This window comes from Gigantopelta aegis, chromosome 2 (genome assembly GCF_016097555.1).
Source record: "Gigantopelta aegis isolate Gae_Host chromosome 2, Gae_host_genome, whole genome shotgun sequence".
Taxonomy (NCBI): domain Eukaryota; kingdom Metazoa; phylum Mollusca; class Gastropoda; order Neomphalida; family Peltospiridae; genus Gigantopelta; species Gigantopelta aegis.
The window spans coordinates 856,181-876,093 of NC_054700.1; the positions used below are offsets into that span (position 1 = coordinate 856,181).

Sequence of the window (19,913 nt, forward strand, 5' to 3'; positions counted from 1 at the left end):
AAGTTGTTTGCAAGAGGTAGTCGACTGCCATGCTCGTACTTGTGAATTTTTTAATATTTGTTTAAAAGACTTCAAATCAAGGTGTAGCGGCAATTGATTTAAGGCGCTTCCACGCCGTCAAAGCACTTACTTTACGGACCAAGACGTGTAGGGCCGCTACGCCTAACGGCCCTGGGGAAACCCCTGAATGTATATAATATACCTTTATTATTAGATGTTTGGGACATATATTAATTAGAACATATTCTGAACAGTATAGATGTATCATGGCATGTACGTAAAATCCTGTTTGTTGATAAGAAGTTATTGTAGCCTACTGTTAATTCTATTGCCCCAAACAGATGTCTTATGAAAATCAATCCTTGGACCGAGCTTTAGTCAGAAAAAATATCTACAAAATGACGAGTGCTAGAAATATCTTCTAGTTCAATGATATTAATAATTTTAGTATAATTATTATAAAATTCACTGCATTTTATTTTTGTACCGCGACGTCATGGTCTTTTCACTGCTGATATATATTAGGTCACTAGAAGAAATGCATGCTGTGTTACATATTATGTGGTGTCATATACTACCTTTGATTATGGAATGACATAATGAGCAGATAGCAGTGGCCGTCTACCTCCTAAATGATGGACCGCTGATATATATTACGTCACTAGAAGAAATGCATGCAGTGTTACATATTACATGACATCACGACCCTGTTCACAGCTGATATATATTACGTCACTAGAAGAAATGCATGCAGTGTTACATATTATGTGGTGTCATATACTACCTTTGATTATGGAATGACATAATGAACAGATAGCAGTGGCCGTCTACCTCCTAAATGATGGACTGCTGATATATATTAGGTCACTAGAAGAAATGCATGCTGTGTTACATATTATGTGGTGTCATATACTACCTTTGATTATGGAATGACATAATGAACAGATAGCAGTGGCCGTCTACCTCCTAAATGATGGACCGCTGATATATATTACGTCACTAGAAGAAATGCATGCAGTGTTACATATTACATGACATCACGACCCTGTTCACAGCTGATATATATTACGTCACTAGAAGAAATGCATGCAGTGTTACATATTATGTGGTGTCATATACTACCTTTGATTATGGAATGACATAATGAACAGATAGCAGTGGCCGTCTACCTCCTAAATGATGGACCGCTGATATATATTACGTCACTAGAAGAAATGCATGCTGTGTTACATATTATGTGGTGTCATATACTACCTTTGATTATGGAATGACATAATGAACAGATAGCAGTGGCCGTCTACCTCCTAAATGATGGACTGCTGATATATATTAGGTCACTAGAAGAAATGCATGCTGTGTTACATATTATGTGGTGTCATATACTACCTTTGATTATGGAATGACATAATGAACAGATAGCAGTGGCCGTCTACCTCCTAAATGATGGACCGCTGAAATGCATGCAGTGTTACATATTACATGACATCACGACCCTGTTCACAGCTGATATATATTACGTCACTAGAAGAAATGCATGCAGTGTTACATATTATGTGGTGTTATATACTACCTTTGATTATGGAATGACAATGAACAGATAGCAATGGCCGTCTACCTCCTAAATGATGGACTGCTGATATATATTACGTCACTAGAAGAAATGCATGCAGTGTTACATATTATGTGGTGTCATATACTACCTTTGATTATGGAATGACATAATGAACAGATAGCAGTGGCCGTCTACCTCCTAAATGATGGACTGCTGATATATATTACGTCACTAGAAGAAATGCATGCTGTGTTACATATTATGTGGTGTCATATACTACCTTTGATTATGGAATGACATAATGAACAGATAGCAGTGGCCGTCTACCTCCTAAATGATGGACCGCTGATATATATTAGGTCACTAGAAGAAATGCATGCTGTGTTACATAGTATGTGGTGTCATATACTACCTTTGATTATGGAATGACATAATGAACAGATAGCAGTGGCCGTCTACCTCCTAAATGATGGACCGCTGATATATATTACGTCACTAGAAGAAATGCATGCTGTGTTACATATTACATGACATCACGACCCTGTTCACAGCTGATATATATTACGTCACTAGAAGAAATGCATGCAGTGTTACATATTACATGACATCACGACCCTGTTCACAGCAGATATATATTACGTCACTAGAAGAAATGCATGCAGTGTTACATATTACATGACATCACGACCCTGTTCACAGCTGATATATATTACGTCACTAGAAGAAATGCATGCTGTGTTACATATTATGTGGTGTCATATACTACCTTTGATTATGGAATGACATAATGAACAGATAGCAGTGGCCGTCTACCTCCTAAATGATTGACTGCTGATATATATTACGTCACTAGAAGAAATGCATGCAGTGTTACATATTATGTGGTGTCATATACTACCTTTGATTATGGAATGACATAATGAACAGATAGCAGTGGCCGTCTACCTCCTAAATGATGGACCGCTGATATATATTAGGTCACTAGAAGAAATGCATGCTGTGTTACATATTATGTGGTGTCATATACTACCTTTGATTATGGAATGACATAATGAACAGATAGCAGTGGCCATCTACCTCCTAAATGATGGACCGCTGATATATATTAAGGTCACTAGAAGAAATGCATGCTGTGTTACATATTACATGACATCACGACCCTGTTCACCGCTGATATATATTAGGTCACTAGAAGAAATGCATGCTGTGTTACATATTATGTGGTGTCATATACTACCTTTGATTATGGAATGACATAATGAACAGATAGCAGTGGCCATCTACCTCCTAAATGATGGACTGCTGATATATATTAGGTCACTAGAAGAAATGCATGCTGTGTTACATATTATGTGGTGTCATATACTACCTTTGATTATGGAATGACATAATAAACAGATAGCAGTGGCCGTCTACCTCCTAAATGATTGACTGCTGATATATATTACGTCACTAGAAGAAATGCATGCAGTGTTACATATTATGTGGTGTCATATACTACCTTTGATTATGGAATGACATAATGAACAGATAGCAGTGGCCGTCTACCTCCTAAATGATGGACCGCTGATATATATTAGGTCACTAGAAGAAATGCATGCTGTGTTACATATTATGTGGTGTCATATACTACCTTTGATTATGGAATGACATAATGAACAGATAGCAGTGGCCATCTACCTCCTAAATGATGGACCGCTGATATATATTAAGGTCACTAGAAGAAATGCATGCTGTGTTACATATTACATGACATCACGACCCTGTTCACCGCTGATATATATTAGGTCACTAGAAGAAATGCATGCTGTGTTACATATTATGTGGTGTCATATACTACCTTTGATTATGGAATGACATAATGAACAGATAGCAGTGGCCATCTACCTCCTAAATGATGGACTGCTGATATATATTAGGTCACTAGAAGAAATGCATGCTGTGTTACATATTATGTGGTGTCATATACTACCTTTGATTATGGAATGACATAATGAACAGATAGCAGTGGCCATCTACCTCCTAAATGATGGACCGCTGATATATATTACGTCACTAGAAGAAATGCATGCTGTGTTACATATTATATGGTGTCATATACTACCTTTGATTATGGAATGACATAATGAACAGATAGCAGTGGCCATCTACCTCCTAAATGATGGACTGCTGATATATATTAGGTCACTAGAAGAAATGCATGCTGTGTTACATATTATGTGGTGTCATATACTACCTTTGATTATGGAATGACATAATGAACAGATAGCAGTGGCCATCTACCTCCTAAATGATGGACCGCTGATATATATTAGGTCACTAGAATAAATGCATGCTGTGTTACATATTATGTGGTGTCATATACTACCTTTGATTATGGAATGACATAATGAACAGATAGCAGTGGCCGTCTACCTCCTAAATGATGGACCGCTGATATATATTAGGTCACTAGAAGAAATGCATGCTGTGTTACATATTATGTGGTGTCATATACTACCTTTGATTATGGAATGACATAATGAACAGATAGCAGTGGCCGTCTACCTCCTAAATGATGGACTGCTGATATATATTACGTCACTAGAAGAAATGCATGCAGTGTTACATATTACATGACATCACGACCCTGTTCACAGCTGATATATATTACGTCACTAGAAGAAATGCATGCAGTGTTACATATTACATGACATCACGACCCTGTTCACAGCTGATATATATTACGTCACTAGAAGAAATGCATGCAGTGTTACATATTACATGACATCACGACCCTGTTCACAGCTGATATATATTACGTCACTAGAAGAAATGCATGCTGTGTTACATATTATGTGGTGTCATATACTACCTTTGATTATGGAATGACATAATGAACAGATAGCAATGGCCGTCTACCTCCTAAATGATGGACCGCTGATATATATTAGGTCACTAGAAGAAATGCATGCTGGGTTACATATTATGTGGTGTCATATACTACCTTTGATTATGGAATGACATAATGAACAGATAGCAATGGCCGTCTACCTCCTAAATGATGGACTGCTGATATATATTAGGTCACTAGAAGAAATGCATGCTGTGTTACATATTATGTGGTGTCATATACTACCTTTGATTATGGAATGACATAATGAACAGATAGCAGTGGCCGTCTACCTCCTAAATGATGGACCGCTGATATATATTACGTCACTAGAAGAAATGCATGCAGTGTTACATATCACGTGACGGCACATGCTACCTTTGATTATGGAATGACGTAATGAACAAATATCAATGTCCGTCTACCTCCTAAATGATGGACCAATAAAAAGGGTGCATTACTATCATGGGGATGTGTGCTAGATGGTTAAAAATCCATTTCTTTCTGTTATTTGTTATGACCATGTAAATGGTGTCATAAATTTAATGAAAAATTAAGACTTGTGCGAGTGGTAGGCAAACAAAACTATCATGTCTCGTAATTTTCAGAGCTCTGCAACCATGTGTATGTGTTGTAGTAATTATTTGACTGTTTAACAGGAAGCGTTGGAGAGTCAGCTACGAAAAGTTCAGGTGGAGAACTCCACACTACAGACGGAAAACAAATTGCTGAAAGAGAAATATAATCGAGCAACTGGTAAATTTACTTGCATAATTATGTCATTATTATGATGCTTGTTTTTATGTACAGTCACAGAGCTTTTGGATTTGTTTGTAGTTAAAATATCCTTATTGATTATCTTACATTTTAAATCTTTTTCCACAATTGTATTAAAAATCGATTTAAATTTGTAAACAAAATTTGATTAGCAAAATATCATTGATTAAAATTGTCTTTTTTGTATTTGTTTTATTATCTTTACTTTATTAATCATAAATTTAAGTATTCAGGGGTTTTGTCAGAGGGTAAAGTTACATAATATTATTCTTGAATTTTAGAAATTGATGGATATATTTTGATAATTTATGGATACATGTAGATTATAGTAAAAGAATTGCTGTTTAAAAATTATCAAAGTGCATGAAATGCAATGTCCCTGTTCAAAACATTTCACATTCATAATCACCTAGTAGGGACATACATGTACATGGTCTGGCTTTTTTTCTTTGTTTTTTTTTTGGGGGGGGGGGGGGTTTGCTTACCCTCAAATTATTTTCTGACAAAAAGCATGGTATTTTCTCACAAACATACTGAAAATTGGCTTAAATTTGTAATAAAAATTTGATTAACCAATAGTTCTGAATTAAAAACCTGTGGTGGTTTTGTGTGTTTTTTTTGTGTTTTTTTCAGTGAAGATAACTGAACTAGAGTCGCAACTAGCCGACCTCCATGATGAGCTGGTGTCGATACAGGAGAGAGTCCGTGAGGATCTGCGTGATGCCACGTCAAAGATCCAGGCCGACGCCGACTGGAACACGAAACAGCTACAGGCGCAGATAGCCACCTTGACAAGATCCAGCGATTCCCTCAAGTCTGAGGTATGACACAGTTCAATGGCATAACATCATCCACTTCCGAGTTTTGGCTAAGAATAACGTTTAGTGTTTTCGATAGGGTCTCCACGAGTACTCGAGGGCACGGGCCGAGTCTAGCAAGACTTGAGTCCATTGACAGGACTCGAGTACCTGTATAAGGAAAAGCACTCTCATTTAGTTAATAAAATAATTAACATAAGTTTGCCATATGCTTGCCTCTGTTTACATTATACAGCTGTGAGATATGTAAGGGAAACAAACGTCGAATGTGTGGAATACAATACAATAGCATGATTTGACATCTGTGTTCAGCTCTGGAATTAAGATGCATAATGCTAGTTTACTTTATTCCTTAGTCTCATCATCTAGTGTAAGTGTCGGGTACTCTGGTCCGGGTCGAGTTTAATCCTCGAGTATTCAAGTCCAATTGTTTTGGACTCGTGGAGGCCCTCATTTTCAACCAATTAAAAATTAATTAACTTTGAAAATTATGTTTTGAAATGTACAGGTGTCGTACCTACAAAAACAGTTGGAGTCAGCAAGGAAGGAATTAGAGCTAGCCAACTCGGAGAAGTCGAAGACTTGTGAGGGCCACAAAACAGAGATCTCATGTCTGAAGGTATGTAGGGGTACCGATTTTCCGTGATCGTGGAATCGCGGATGGAATCGCAGAATTGCAAATCATAAACGGCTATTTCTCGTTCTAGGCAGTACACCATGACTGGTATATCAAAGGCTGTGATATGTGGTATCCTGTCTGTGGGATGGTGCTTTTAAAAGATCCCTTGCTGCTAATGGAAAAAATGTAGCAGGTTTCCTTTCTAAGACTGTCAAAATTACCAAATGTTTGACATTCAGTAGCCAAATTAATGATTAATAAATCAATGTGCTCTAGTGGTGTCATTAAACAAAACAAACTTTACCCATGATTTCTGACCCCCAATAGCTAAGTTAAGCATTTATTCATTGATGATTTAACATTGTTAAAATGACAGACCTTAGTTTTTAAACACTATGACGTAATTTTTATTTTAAAAGCCATTTTTGATAATTGAAATTAGAAACACTTCCATTTTATTATATAGAATATTAATTTCTGTACACCTGAAGTAGCCTGGTCATCTAGGTTTTTATAGTACCCCAAAATGCATTTTTCATAATTCTAAAAAACACACGGTCGTCTGAGAAATAATTGTTATGGAGACAAGGTCTAGCTATTTTTAGACAGTATTTCCCCATTTAAACATCACAGACTTTAGTTTTTTTCTGTTATAACCTCCATGTTTGTAGATTAACTAAAGTTAGTGTCCATTTTCATAGGCTAGGGTATGTGCCTTTAAGCATTGATTGATTGATTCAATGATTCATTGATGTCTTTGTAGGATGAGATCGCTCGTTTGAAGGAGCTGCTGAAACAGGATGAGGAGAGACTGCTGGAGGAAGCGACTCGCAGTAGAGAGTCGAGACAGCAGACGGTCAAACTGAACGAGATGATCATCCTCCTCCAGCAGCAGATAGACACTGGGGGTACCAACATGGCCGCACAGAAACAGGTAGATCTCTCTCTTTCTCTCTCAATCTCTTTCTCTCTCTCTCTCTCTCTCTCTCTCTCTCTCTCTCTCTCTCTCTCTCTCTCTCTCTCTCTCTCTCTCTCCCCCTCTCCCTCCCTCCCTCCCTCCCTCCTTCCCTCTCCCTCTCTCTCTCTCTGTCTCTGTCTCTCTCGCTCTCTCTCTCTCCCCCATGTCCCTCCCCCTCTCTCTCTCTCTCTCTCTCTCTCTTCTCTCTCTCTCTCTCTCCCCTTGTCCCTCCCTCTGTCTCTCTTTTTGTTCCTGTCATTCACAATCACTAGTTTCTCGATGAATGTTTTTGGGTTTGTCTTTTTCAGGTGAACTCATTGGAGAAGAGACTACAGATAACAGAAGAAAGACTACACCAGGAGCACGCTGACCGTGCCAACAATCTGTCCCAGGTGGAGGAGAAACTGTTGTCGGAAAACGCCAAGTTACAGGTGAGAGTCTCCACCTCACTGCAGGCCTCGAACGTAACGGCTGCACCACCAGCAATTGCCATAGCTGTAGCATGAATTGCCGTCATAGTACAAAATTGTTTTGCTGCTGGATGAAAATGATTATAGTCTGTTCAAGGGATAATGTTTGGCTTTTTATTTTGAGTTTAATTGTTGCAAAGGTTACTGCTTTGAAATTGTTGTAGGCAGGCTCAATATTGCTATGGGTGAGCTACACTGTATATGTCTTCGGCAAATAACTTTCAAAATTGTCCTAGATAACAAATTCTTAATTTGGAAACCAGCAGGGCTTGAAGTTGAGAATTTGTCTCCCACTGCAATTTTTAAACAAAATTGTCAGGAGTGAAACGACCCACCAATGGCAATTTAAAGCCTGCCTGCAGCATTTGAAAAAAAGAAGACTTTTACAGCAAATAAATAAGACTGAAAGGTTATTTTGGTGTATGTAGACATATTTTAAATGTACTAATGCTATATACTGGCAGCTAATGTATACTAGGTGTAAACATTTTGCTATCATTGAGGAGGTTTACCGATGACACTTTTGTGCTCCCGACCTACGGCAATTTATATCTCAACGACAGCAATTGCTGTCCTTAAGTTCGAGCCCTGAACCTGTTTTGGGGCGGGATCTGGCTCAGTCAGTAGAGTGCTAACCTGAGGTGCTTGGTTTGTAGGATTGATCCCACTCGGCGTCTCATAGGGTTCTTCCTATTCCAACCAGTGCTTCACAATTGAGACGTCAAAGGCTGTGTTGGGTGCTGCCCTGTCTGTAGAAAAGTGCAAATTGTTGCTCCCTCACTCTGCTAACAGTATTTATGGTGATATTAATTCCTTGACAGTGTAGTAGTCGGTGTGTGTTATATTTAGTTTTCATCACAGGTATTATAATTTTAGTGTTAAATGGAAAGATAACAAACAGCAGTGAGTAAACATCATTTGAAAATGTTGTTTTTACAGGCTTTGGAGAAAGAACTGACACGCCAACTGCAGCGTGAGAGGGACAAGAATGGAAACTTGGATCTGAGAATTCGAGATCTGAAAGCCGACAACGACAAACTGCGTCTCTCTGTCCCGCTGGATGAGTCACTGCTCACGCTGGGAAACAATTGGGATATTCTTGACGGAAACCAAAATCAACACAAGGGTCAAAAGGTAGCTTTCTAAGTTTCCAGGCGAGATTCTATTAATACAATGTATACGTACATAGTAACATAATATTATATTGTATGTAGAAGAGGCCCCGACCCTTTTGCTCTTTATTCAGTACATACCACCTTTTTCACGCGATAGCACATTTCTGCGATAGCACACTACATGTACATTAAGTGTATGAACGATGTGCATTATTAATTTCTGTTTCAGAAAAGTCTCATGATGTATGATTGGAAACCAGCTCTTAATGTCAATGTTTTCTCTCAGGAATTCCTGTAATACTTGTAATATTATCCAACAATATTATTCGGTTAAATCTGAGTTACAGGAGTCATCAATGAGATCAGCTCACTAACACGTCTGTTTACACATAATTAACCTGTTTAGTCTCAAATGGACTGGTGGTCAATTAATTAGTCTGTCTCGTGGACAATGAATTGTGCTCCAGTTGTGTTATACATGTAAATGTATTAGAATTTTAATCTTTGTTTGGTTTAATAACATGTGACACATAGCTTGCTGGACAAAATATAGAAATAAATGTGTCATATTATTAATGAGAACAACATGAACTCACATTTTTTACATTTAATATAATTATGATAGCATTAATTTCAGGATCTACAATATGTTGTCATGTTCCTGCCTAACATTTTGTGGTCTGTAAATGTTGTCTGTGTACAGGTGTGGCTGATTGCATGTGTGCTTGCATACTTATTACTACTAAGTGTTAACATATTAACTTTGAACAGTTGGGTTGTTTTGGTTTAATACAGAGATGTGCTCAACTGTTGTATGTAGTTCTTAGCTGTCATGGGGCGAGATCTATCTCAGTCAGTACAGCATTCACCTCTATCTCAGTCAGTACAGCATTCACCTCTATCTCAGTCACCTCTATCTCAGTCAGTACAGCATTCACCTGGGCTTCTTTGGAAATAGCATCGAACCCCCTCAGAAAACCGATTCTCTGGGTTTTTCTCCCATCCCATCCAGTGTTCCACGACTGATATATCAAAGGCTGTGGTATACATGCGCTGTGCTTTTGGGGGAAGTGCATATAAAAGATCCCTTGCTGCTAATGGAAGAATGTAGTGGGTTACTTCTAAGACTAATATATCAGAATTACCTTTCTAACTCTTTAACTGTCTACCCTGAAATTACAAATTTAAAACAAAATACTAACTGGTTTTTCAAAATGTTTGCTTTTTGCTTTGTTTGTTGCTAGGTTTCCGATATAAAATTCATTATGACTCAGATAGAGGATAAGACAGGTTTGTCATACGGAGATGAACAGGAAATAATCTGTCACCTGTGGGAGAGGAAGGAAAATGCTCTCCGGAAACTGCGTGAGTTGGAAAAGAACCTGCAGGAATTTGATCTTCCAGATAGCGGCATTCTTCAGGGGCTACAGGTGTTGTAGTTTGCTTCATTAGTGCTGCCACCTGGTGCTTTTCTATAGTGCACACGTATAACTGCAGCTCCTTCACAAGTCTCCTACCTTAATGCTCCTCCGTTTGTAATCTCCTTCCTCAGTACTCCTCCGTTTGTAATCTTCTTCCATGGTCCACTTTGTAGTTCATTAGTCATCCTTACTGCTGTAGTCTGGTCTGCACATCATGAAGCTCCTTTACAAGTCTCCTTCCAAATCTTCATACGTTTCCTACCTTAGTGCTCCTCCATTTGTAATCTCCTTCCTTGGTCCTCATTATAGTTCATTAGTCATCTTTAGTGCTGTACCTTAATCTGTCATCTGGTGGTTTTCTTGTGCACATCATGAAGCTCCTTTACAAATCTCCTTCCAAATCTCCTTCACAAGTCTCATACCTTATTTCTCCTCCATGTATAATATCCTTCCTCAGTTGTCCTCCATTTGTAATCTCCTTCCTTGGTCCTCATTACTGTTCCTTAGTCATCCTTAGTGCTGTACCTTAATCTGTTATCTGGGTTTTTTCTTATGCACATCAAGCAGCTCCTATACAAGTCTCCTTCCTCAGTGCTCCTCCATTGGAACTGGAACTGGAACTATTTTCTCGTGCCCCTATACACAATGGTTCAGGCACGCCCACTACGGATTTAGCCTCTGACTTCGCCAGTGACTAATTCCGGAGCGGGGGGGGGGGGGGGGGGGGGGGGGGGGGGGGGGTTTAAGTGGGGGGGCTGGGGGGGGGGGGTTTGTAAGTTTGAGGTGGGCGGAATTTGGAAAAAAGCCATTTAGTAGAGTCAACGCAAGCGCGGACCGAATAGCAGACACTTCACAAACTTGAAGTAGCACCGAGTGGGAGCCGTGTTCTGATTGGCTGAATTTCGATTCCTCGGTGAAGCCTGTAATTTACCTAAGTCTACAAAGAGTAACTGCATCCAAAAACATGTCTGGACTCTAAATTAAAACCAAAAGGTTTATGACTGCTCGGCCGAAAAGGTTTTAAGGTGATTTTGAGCAATTTAGACGGACTGCCGAAAATAAAGGTTTACCGACTGTTTACAAACAAATAAACAAAGTTTTTGAGTGACGGCCTAAAAAATTAAAGTCAGTAAAGTCCATACTCATGGAGGTAAAGGAGGTTGTCAAAGGGGAGGAGTTCACGGCGAGCCGATGAAGTTAGTTATGTCGAAATGCGGGATGGCTGGCCGGTATGTGGATCCTGCTATCGACTTGGCTAGTGCTCGATACTCTTTCCCGGCTATGATTTTGATGGCTCGATGGAGGGTCGGGTTATCCATTTCTGGGAGTAGCAGTGCTTGGTTGTAGATCCCTTTCCGGCGTACGGTGAAACAGAGTCCACGGCCATCCCGCATTGTGACGCTGTGGACACAGAAGTCTCCCTCTGTCGGGCTTGCTGGTAACGGTCTAAAAGCCTCGTGCTTAGGTTGCGTGAATAGCTTCCGGACGTCCTCGATGTTGGTCTTGATTAACTGGGAGTAGCGCGTTGATAGTTTGCCGGCCTTGAGTGACCACTGCTCCTCAGTTTCCGTAACAGGATTCGGCGGTTGTGTCGGCGGACCTGGCTTGGCTGGTTGGTCGCCTGGAGACGCAATTGCCTTACGCTTGGCAACGACCACAGATCGGGCCTGGGACTTGACTGCGGCACTCTTCCGAGGCAGAGGTGGCATCGCAGGAGTCCTGGGGGCTGAAGTCTCTGGAGTTGATGGGGGCGATTCCATCACCGCTTGGTTGAGGTCCGCCCCTGGCGAGTCGACGGCTGGGTCCGGCTGAGCTGGATCCGCTGGTCTCGTTGATGATGATCGGTGCTGGGGGTGCACAACGAAAGAGGCCGCTGCCGGCAGTTGAGCTGTCGGTTTTGTCCTCCCCCGGTCCGCCCCTGGCGCGTCCGTCTTCCTCCTTCTTCTCCTCCTGGTTGATTTCCTTACCGGGTCGCCGTACACCAAGGTCACGGTTGCCCGTGGCCCGGTGTACGTGACGCGGTATTCTAAAAGCACTCCATAACTGGCAATGAGTCCCCCCAGGTGGGGGGGGGGGTAGCTCGAGAGAGCAGGCGCATACGTCTTGCTTCATCTTTGCAAAAATCACGAGTGCAAGAATCGACTGGCAAGAATCGACTGAAGTAGACCTAGAGACTGGCTCCTCCATTTGTAATCTCCTTCGTTGGTCCTCTTTATAGATCCTTAGTCATCCTTATTGCTGTTCATAATGGGGTGTCATTAAACATTCATTCATTCCTTACTGCTGTTGTCTGGTGGTTTTCTTGTGTACAGCTCCCCCACTAGTTTCATTCCTTAGTGCTTCTTCTGTTATTATAGTTCTTATTGCGGTAACTTAGTCTACACCATGCAACTCCCTTCCTTTACAAGACTTAGTATATTTTCTTGGACCTCTCCCTTTCTAGTTCTTCCTTCATGCTGTTTTCTAGTGATTTTCTTGTTTTCGCATGATAGCATCAGAGCAGATCTTTCACTGGCCTACTTCCTATGCTAATAGCCGATGTGTATTTTTATGCTGGGATGTTCTTAAACATTCCATCCTTTATTCATGCTTCTTCAATATTTCCACATACTTACCTTTTATGACACGTAATAGCTGATCATGTGTATTTTCATGCTGGGATGTCCTTAAACATTCCTTGCTTCATTCTTGCTTCCTTTGCTAGTCTCAGTCCGTAGTATAGACAGAGACATGATGTGGCTTGGTAGTAGAGCACTCACCTGAGGTACAATGGGTCACAGGGAAAGTGATTCTCAGTGAATTTTTCCTGTCTCAACCAGTGTACCATCAAAGACTAGAATACATCATCCTGTCTCTGAGAACGTTTACGTAAAACATTCCTTGCTGCCTGTCTGTTGTGTGACAACAGCAGGTTTCCCTCTTCTCTGCGTATTACAGCATCCTGGATTGTTCCATCAGTCTTCTTGCTTAATGATGCTTTCTGGTCATACCACAACAGCTGCTTATATATTTTCCTTCCCTAATGCTGTTTGTTTTTTCGTGGGGGGAGTGTGTGGGGGATTCTCTAGAATGCTTCGTAGCAGCTCTTCCTCTAATGTTTCCACAGTGATTTCTTTTTAAAGATCTTACTTTTCTGGAAGAGCATAAACAGCAGAAGCAGCACTAGATATCCTCCATAGTTTGCTGAGTACCTTTCTAAAGCCGAACACACACACAGTAGCACTAGATTTCCACCATGGATTTGCCGAGTACGTTTCTAAAGCCAAATACACACAGCAAACCTATAGATGTCTGCCATAGTTTTGCCGAGTACCTTTCAAAAGCTGAAATACACTGCAGACTTTTCTAGTTGGAAATTATTTCAGGCGAGAAATTTCAATTGAGGATGTCAAGTCATGCTTCTCTGGAAAATATATTACAAAAAGAAAATTTGCTTTCAGCATGGATGTTTCGACGCGTGCGGGTGTGAACACACACACACATCATGATACACTACCTCTACTGCACCTGTTTAATATTGTCTCTTCCAGCTAATTTATTTATAGTGATGCTTTTACTTCTTCTGTAGAGTATAACAGTCGACTCACTGACTCGCTCAAGTCAGCTCCATCCATGATTCCCTCGTGCTGTTATTCACTGATTTTATACAGTGTCAACATAGCCATAATATATTTTTATTACCGCAGTTTCCTAACTGTTCTCTTTAGTCTCTTACCTTTAACTGTACTAGTTAACAAAATGGATCTATTTCACAAAACACCATAAACCTAGTTTTCCATGTAAACATAAATCTACATAAACAACAATTCATATTAGTATTAACAGTACGACCAGTGGCGTTGCATGGGTTGCCAGCCCCCGGGGCAAGGCAAGTATTGCACCCCCTAACCAGTGGATCGTCAGCACTTCCCGAGTCCCTTCCACCAGTACAGAATTTTGCATCCAGGGCAACCGCCCTGGTGGCCCCGCCCACGCTACGCCACTGAGTACGACTAATATAGTTAGAAGTACACATAGTTCATTTCCTTTTATCCTTGCAATGTCCATCTTCCATAATGATGCAGTTTTCTCTTTCAAATAGATCCAAACACATGGAAACATACAACTGTGTAACTACTAGTCACAAAATTAATGTAAATTTGTGATTGTTTGTGAAATTGGCTATACAGGGACAGATTAACAAGAAAATAATTAACAACAGATTCAGTTTATTAGGATAAAGTAATCACAAAGATATAGATTTCATTCTCCTTGGAGCAGTCAACATTCTTCACTATGGGTACGTAATTGTGGTTCTGTTAAAGATATCATCAGGTTTCTGCAGTTGCTAAAATGTATCTCGACTAAAAGAGATATTAAAGACTAAAATTACATATTATTATGTTTTGTTGTGGATGGTATTAAAATCAGTGTGTGTATATTCAGTGTGTTTCTGATCATCTTAATATTTATATTACCTCAAACTTCATTTTGCTTTCTAGTATATTTGTTCTGTTTTTATTATTATTATTATTATTATTTTGTTTTAATATATATATTTTTTGTTTTTATGTACAAAATTAATGGGAGGCAGAATTCACTAACATTTGACATTTAGGAAAACCGTGTATATACATATACAGACACTGATATTCAAAACAAGAAAATATGGTTTCTAAATTTGTTGTTTTACTTGTTAAAAAGACCCTGTTAGTCAGAAACTACTTGTTACTACAGCCACAGAAAACTCAAGACATTGATTTTCTTTAGCTAAATATATTACACCTAGTCTAAAATATTATGATACACTGAATTATTTGGATACTGACATCTTTAACCACATTCTAAGTTTTGTTTATGTGATTGTGTAGGAACTGCAGGATTTTAAAGTGATTTACGAGTCGAAGATGAGTGAGATGCAGGAGAAGATTGACGACATTCGCTCAGAGAAGATGACCTTTGAAAACCAGTACCACAGGTGAGACAATATAGTACCGCAGGTGAGACAATGTAGTACCGCAGGTGAGAATAAGTACCGCAGGCAAGTGCTGGAGTGGTTGCATTACACCAAATAGAATTTCAGAAGTGACATCGTTACCATATGTGGATAAAAATACTGTATGCAATATATCAATGAAACATGTGAATGGAACAACAGGTTATGTGAATATTGTGGCTCGCACTGCCTAATAGTTGGGATCAGTGTCTTTAATGTATTGTGTTTATGTTTAATCCTCTTGTTTATGTTTTATGTCTGGTGAAACACGAAGTGTGTGCTTAAAAACAATTTAATGTGATTTGTTTATGTTTGATTTGTTTATGTCTGTTTTGTTTATGTGTGTTTTGTTTATGTTTGTTTTGTTTATGTTTTCTGTGACAGTCAGCTGTCGAGTCTGGTGAAGGAGAAACACGAAGCGTGTGCGCGACTCAAGACTCTGGAGGACATGATGGATGCGATTCGTACCGAGAATGACATTCTCCGACACGGACTGTCGACATCACCTACTACCAACTTCACGGCCAGCAGAGACGGTAAGCCATTGGTCTCGGTTTAAAACTTAATTTAGTGGCCTGTAGTTTTGGGGGTTTTTTTTAAATGTTGGTGGTCCTTTTTTTCTTTTGGATATTATTATCATGATTGTTAAAGAACATTGAGGGCTGACAGAGAAAAATAGCTGTGTCCAATATCTTGGTTTTCAGAAAAATTTACTTTTAATATTTGAAAAGTTACGAAAAATCGAAAAGAATTTCAAAGTGATTTTATTTATTAAGATTATATAGCTTCAAGCGTTTAAAAAAAATTTAAAACCTGCATAACCCATTTAAATTCAGGTAACCCATTTCCTTTTGACTTAACCTGTTGTATCCATGTAAATGATATGCTAAATTTAATGTGCAAATAAAATAAATGATTTGCAAAATTTAGATTTCCATGAACATTGTGTAAACAAAACGATAGTTCGCACAGTTTTCAGAGACCAGAGCTGTGCATCAATCCTGCAAAAAGTACATTAAGAAACAGAAAAAAATTTCAATAGTGGACTGAACTCATTTTAGCAAAACTAGGACTTATAATGACTGGCTCTTAGTCCTGGACAAAATCTGTTATAAGTTTTTGAGAATAAATTCTAGGTTTTTTCCTTTCAAAGTGTGTGCCAAGGTGTCCAATAAAATAACATACTAAACCATGTTTTAATTCTGTCCAGTTAAATAATCTATGACGGTGTTATGAAAAACAATGACACTAATGTCTGCACCAGGGATTTACCTTGTTTTTCTGAAATGGGGGTCCCTTGGACTCACCTCTTTCTTTTCTGGGGGTCCCAACCTGAAAACAAAGGGTCCCAAAATCACACAAACGACAGAGACCTGCAGACAACAAATCACGTGTATACTATATCATTTATATGTTTCATTAAAGTAAATTTAACAAGCTGTGTTGTTGTTTTTCCTTTTGGGAAATCAATGTCGGTATTCATTGTTTATTCTTTCAAAATCAACATTTCACTTTGATCTGTATAATTATTTGAACCATTTCCTGCAAGCTAAATGACACTCACAATACCATGCGTTGTTTATGATTCGTGCTACTTGTTTGTTAATGCAAATCAGAACATTTAACCAATTTGCTTTATTAGCCCGGGAATTTCCGATTGTGTTCGGCCTGTTGACGAGAAGTTCCGAATGATCGCAAATCCGCGATCTCTTTCCGGAAATTACCAACTTTACCCGATTAAGCGCAGCAAAGGATAAAGACGCAGTGTTCCCAGAGATTAAAACTTTTTGTTTTCGATATGGGGAATCCCCATTTGAATACGCAGTTTATAGGTAGAAAAGAAATAGTGTGTTACACAGAATGATCGATCTTTGATAGTGGACAGGGTTACTGAAAATGTCAGATATTTTATGCGTCCCACGGGACGCAGTATCTCTATTTTTGCGGGTCCAGTTAAGTTTTAGTGCATCCTATACGCAAGTTTTGTGCGTCCGGTAAATCCCTGCTGCACTATTTGGATTAATGTTTGTCAAAAGACATATTGATGGGAAACAAATTTATATCTGTTGCCACATATTTTCTATTGGTATTTTTGTTTTACCATTTTTGTGTGCAAAATGGTGAGAAATATGAATTGGTGAATGCTCTGCATATAATAAACAGCATGTGGATTTGTGTGTCCTTGGCAGATATTTCACCTTCAGTGTCCCGAAGGTTAAAGTATCTATCAGTCTTTCAGCAAGACAATAATTTGAGGGTACATAATAAAAACAAAGCATATCGTAAGTGCCCCTACTAGGTGGTTATGGGTGAAATCTTTTGAAACTGGACACCGCGTTTCATGTACTGTGACAAATTTTAAACAGCAGTTCTCTTACTATAATCTTTCTAAAAAAAACTAAAATGTATTCATTAATTTCAACAATTTTAGACTGTGATTTTACCTCTGATATCCACTAGCAGCTTAAAGCCTGGTACGGGTTTGTAAAGAACTTGCTTGATGCACGGTCGGTCTAGGATCGATCCCACCCATTGGGCTATTTTTCATTGTAGCCAGAGCACCACGACTGGTATCTTGTCTGTGGGATGGTGCATATAAAATGTCCCTTGCTGCCAATAGAAAAAATGTAGTGGGTTTCTTCTAAGATTATATGTCAAAATTATCAAATGTTTGATGTCCAATAACAATGTCAAAATTCAAATATTTGACATCTTATAACAATGTCAAAATTACTAAATGTTGTAACATCCAATAGCCAATGATTAATATATCAGTATGCTTTAGTGGTGTCATTAAATAACACAAACTGTAACGGCCGAATGTACAAAGCTTCGTAAATTCGGTCTAGGTAATGTTATTTCTTTGTTGTTCTCATCCAGCCCCGGACCAGGTGTTGAGGCTGACTGAGATCGTGGCCAGTCTGGAGAGCAAGACGGAGCTGTTAGCAAGACAGACACACGTGCTCCAGGCTGACTCAGAATCCGTACGCAGGCAGCTCGTTGTCAAGGAGACGCAGCTGGAGGAGGTGACAGCCGAGCTGCTCACAGCCAATCAGAGACTGGCAGAGTGCAAGACAGATCACTCTAAACAGGAGAAGATTGATCAACTTTTGACCGAGGTACAGTGTCTTTAAGTGGCCTACTAATTTTTGCATGAATGTATGTAAGATATACATGGTCATATATATATATATATGATGTAATATACAGATATACAATAAACTTTCATTATTACAACACGCAAAGATATATATATATATATATATATAAGGCTTACAGTCTGTGGAATGGTACATATAATAGATCCCTTGCTGCTAATGCAAAAATGTAGCGGGTTTCCTCTCTTAAGACAGTATATCAAAATTACCACATGTTTGACATCCAATAACCAATGATTAATAAATCAATGTGTTCTAGTGGTGTCGTTAAACAAACCAAACTTCAACTTTTAACTTTCAGGTGAGCTCGTTACAGACGGACTTGGAGGCTGTCAGAGAGAAGTGTCGAGATTTGATCCAGGAGAAGTCGGCACTGACTCGGCAACTGGAGGACACCAATCGCCAACTCGGCCTGGACAAAGCCAGACGAAAAGATGGTCGACACACTCACGCCTCCGAGACAAAGGTAGGTTATAAAGACGTACAGGGTTCATGCGGGGCATGGAACTCCTCAAAAGTCACGGAATTGCAAATTGTCAATTTTACATGCGTGGAAAGTCATGGAATTTAGAGCTGTGTTATAAAAAGTCATGGTAAATGAAACTGGGTTGAATGTTTTTTTCCTTTGTAATTAAAATGATGCAAGAAAGTGATGATTGATAAGTCCTTAGGTGGACAAGTCTATAAAACACTGGCATTGGGCATCGGGCCACCTTATTTCACTTCACTAGTCTGGAGGTGCAGCATCGAGTCATTAACAAGACATTTGTTTTTCCTTAGCTCACCAGCCTGGAGTCTGAGCTTGATGAGAAAGACAAGCAGTTGGTCACGGTGACAACTCAGTACCACCAGGTGGAGAGTGAGCTGCAGCACAGCAAACAGGAGTTGTTCTACACCCAGGAACACGCGGCCGAACTCGAGAAACAGGTGGGTTTACTACTCTCTATTTACCCTTCAACACAGCAAACAGGAGTTGTTCTACACCCAGGAACACGCGGCCGAACTCGAGAAACAGGTGGGTTTACTACTCTCTATTTACCCTTCAACACAGCAAACAGGAGTTGTTCTACACCCAGGAACACGCGGCCGAACTCGAGAAACAGGTGGGTTTACTACTCTCTATTTACCCTTCAACACAGCAAACAGGAGTTGTTCTACACCCAGGAACACGCGGCCGA

The 19,913-nt window shown here is 39.4% G+C and overlaps 1 protein-coding gene across 1 annotated transcript in view; it reads left to right on the forward strand.

Annotated features, from left to right (window-relative positions):
* Nucleotides 1-19,913, forward strand: part of LOC121379531 (putative leucine-rich repeat-containing protein DDB_G0290503) — a 70,385-nt gene that overhangs the window by 14,841 nt on the left and 35,631 nt on the right. Inside the window, exons 4-14 of the mRNA XM_041508178.1 lie at nt 5,084-5,180; nt 5,835-6,022; nt 6,528-6,638; nt 7,402-7,572; nt 7,905-8,027; nt 9,006-9,200; nt 15,453-15,559; nt 15,962-16,113; nt 18,458-18,696; nt 19,037-19,201; nt 19,516-19,662. Coding sequence (XP_041364112.1) covers nt 5,084-5,180; nt 5,835-6,022; nt 6,528-6,638; nt 7,402-7,572; nt 7,905-8,027; nt 9,006-9,200; nt 15,453-15,559; nt 15,962-16,113; nt 18,458-18,696; nt 19,037-19,201; nt 19,516-19,662 — 1,695 coding nt within the window. The remainder of the gene's footprint in view (nt 1-5,083; nt 5,181-5,834; nt 6,023-6,527; nt 6,639-7,401; nt 7,573-7,904; nt 8,028-9,005; nt 9,201-15,452; nt 15,560-15,961; nt 16,114-18,457; nt 18,697-19,036; nt 19,202-19,515; nt 19,663-19,913) is intronic.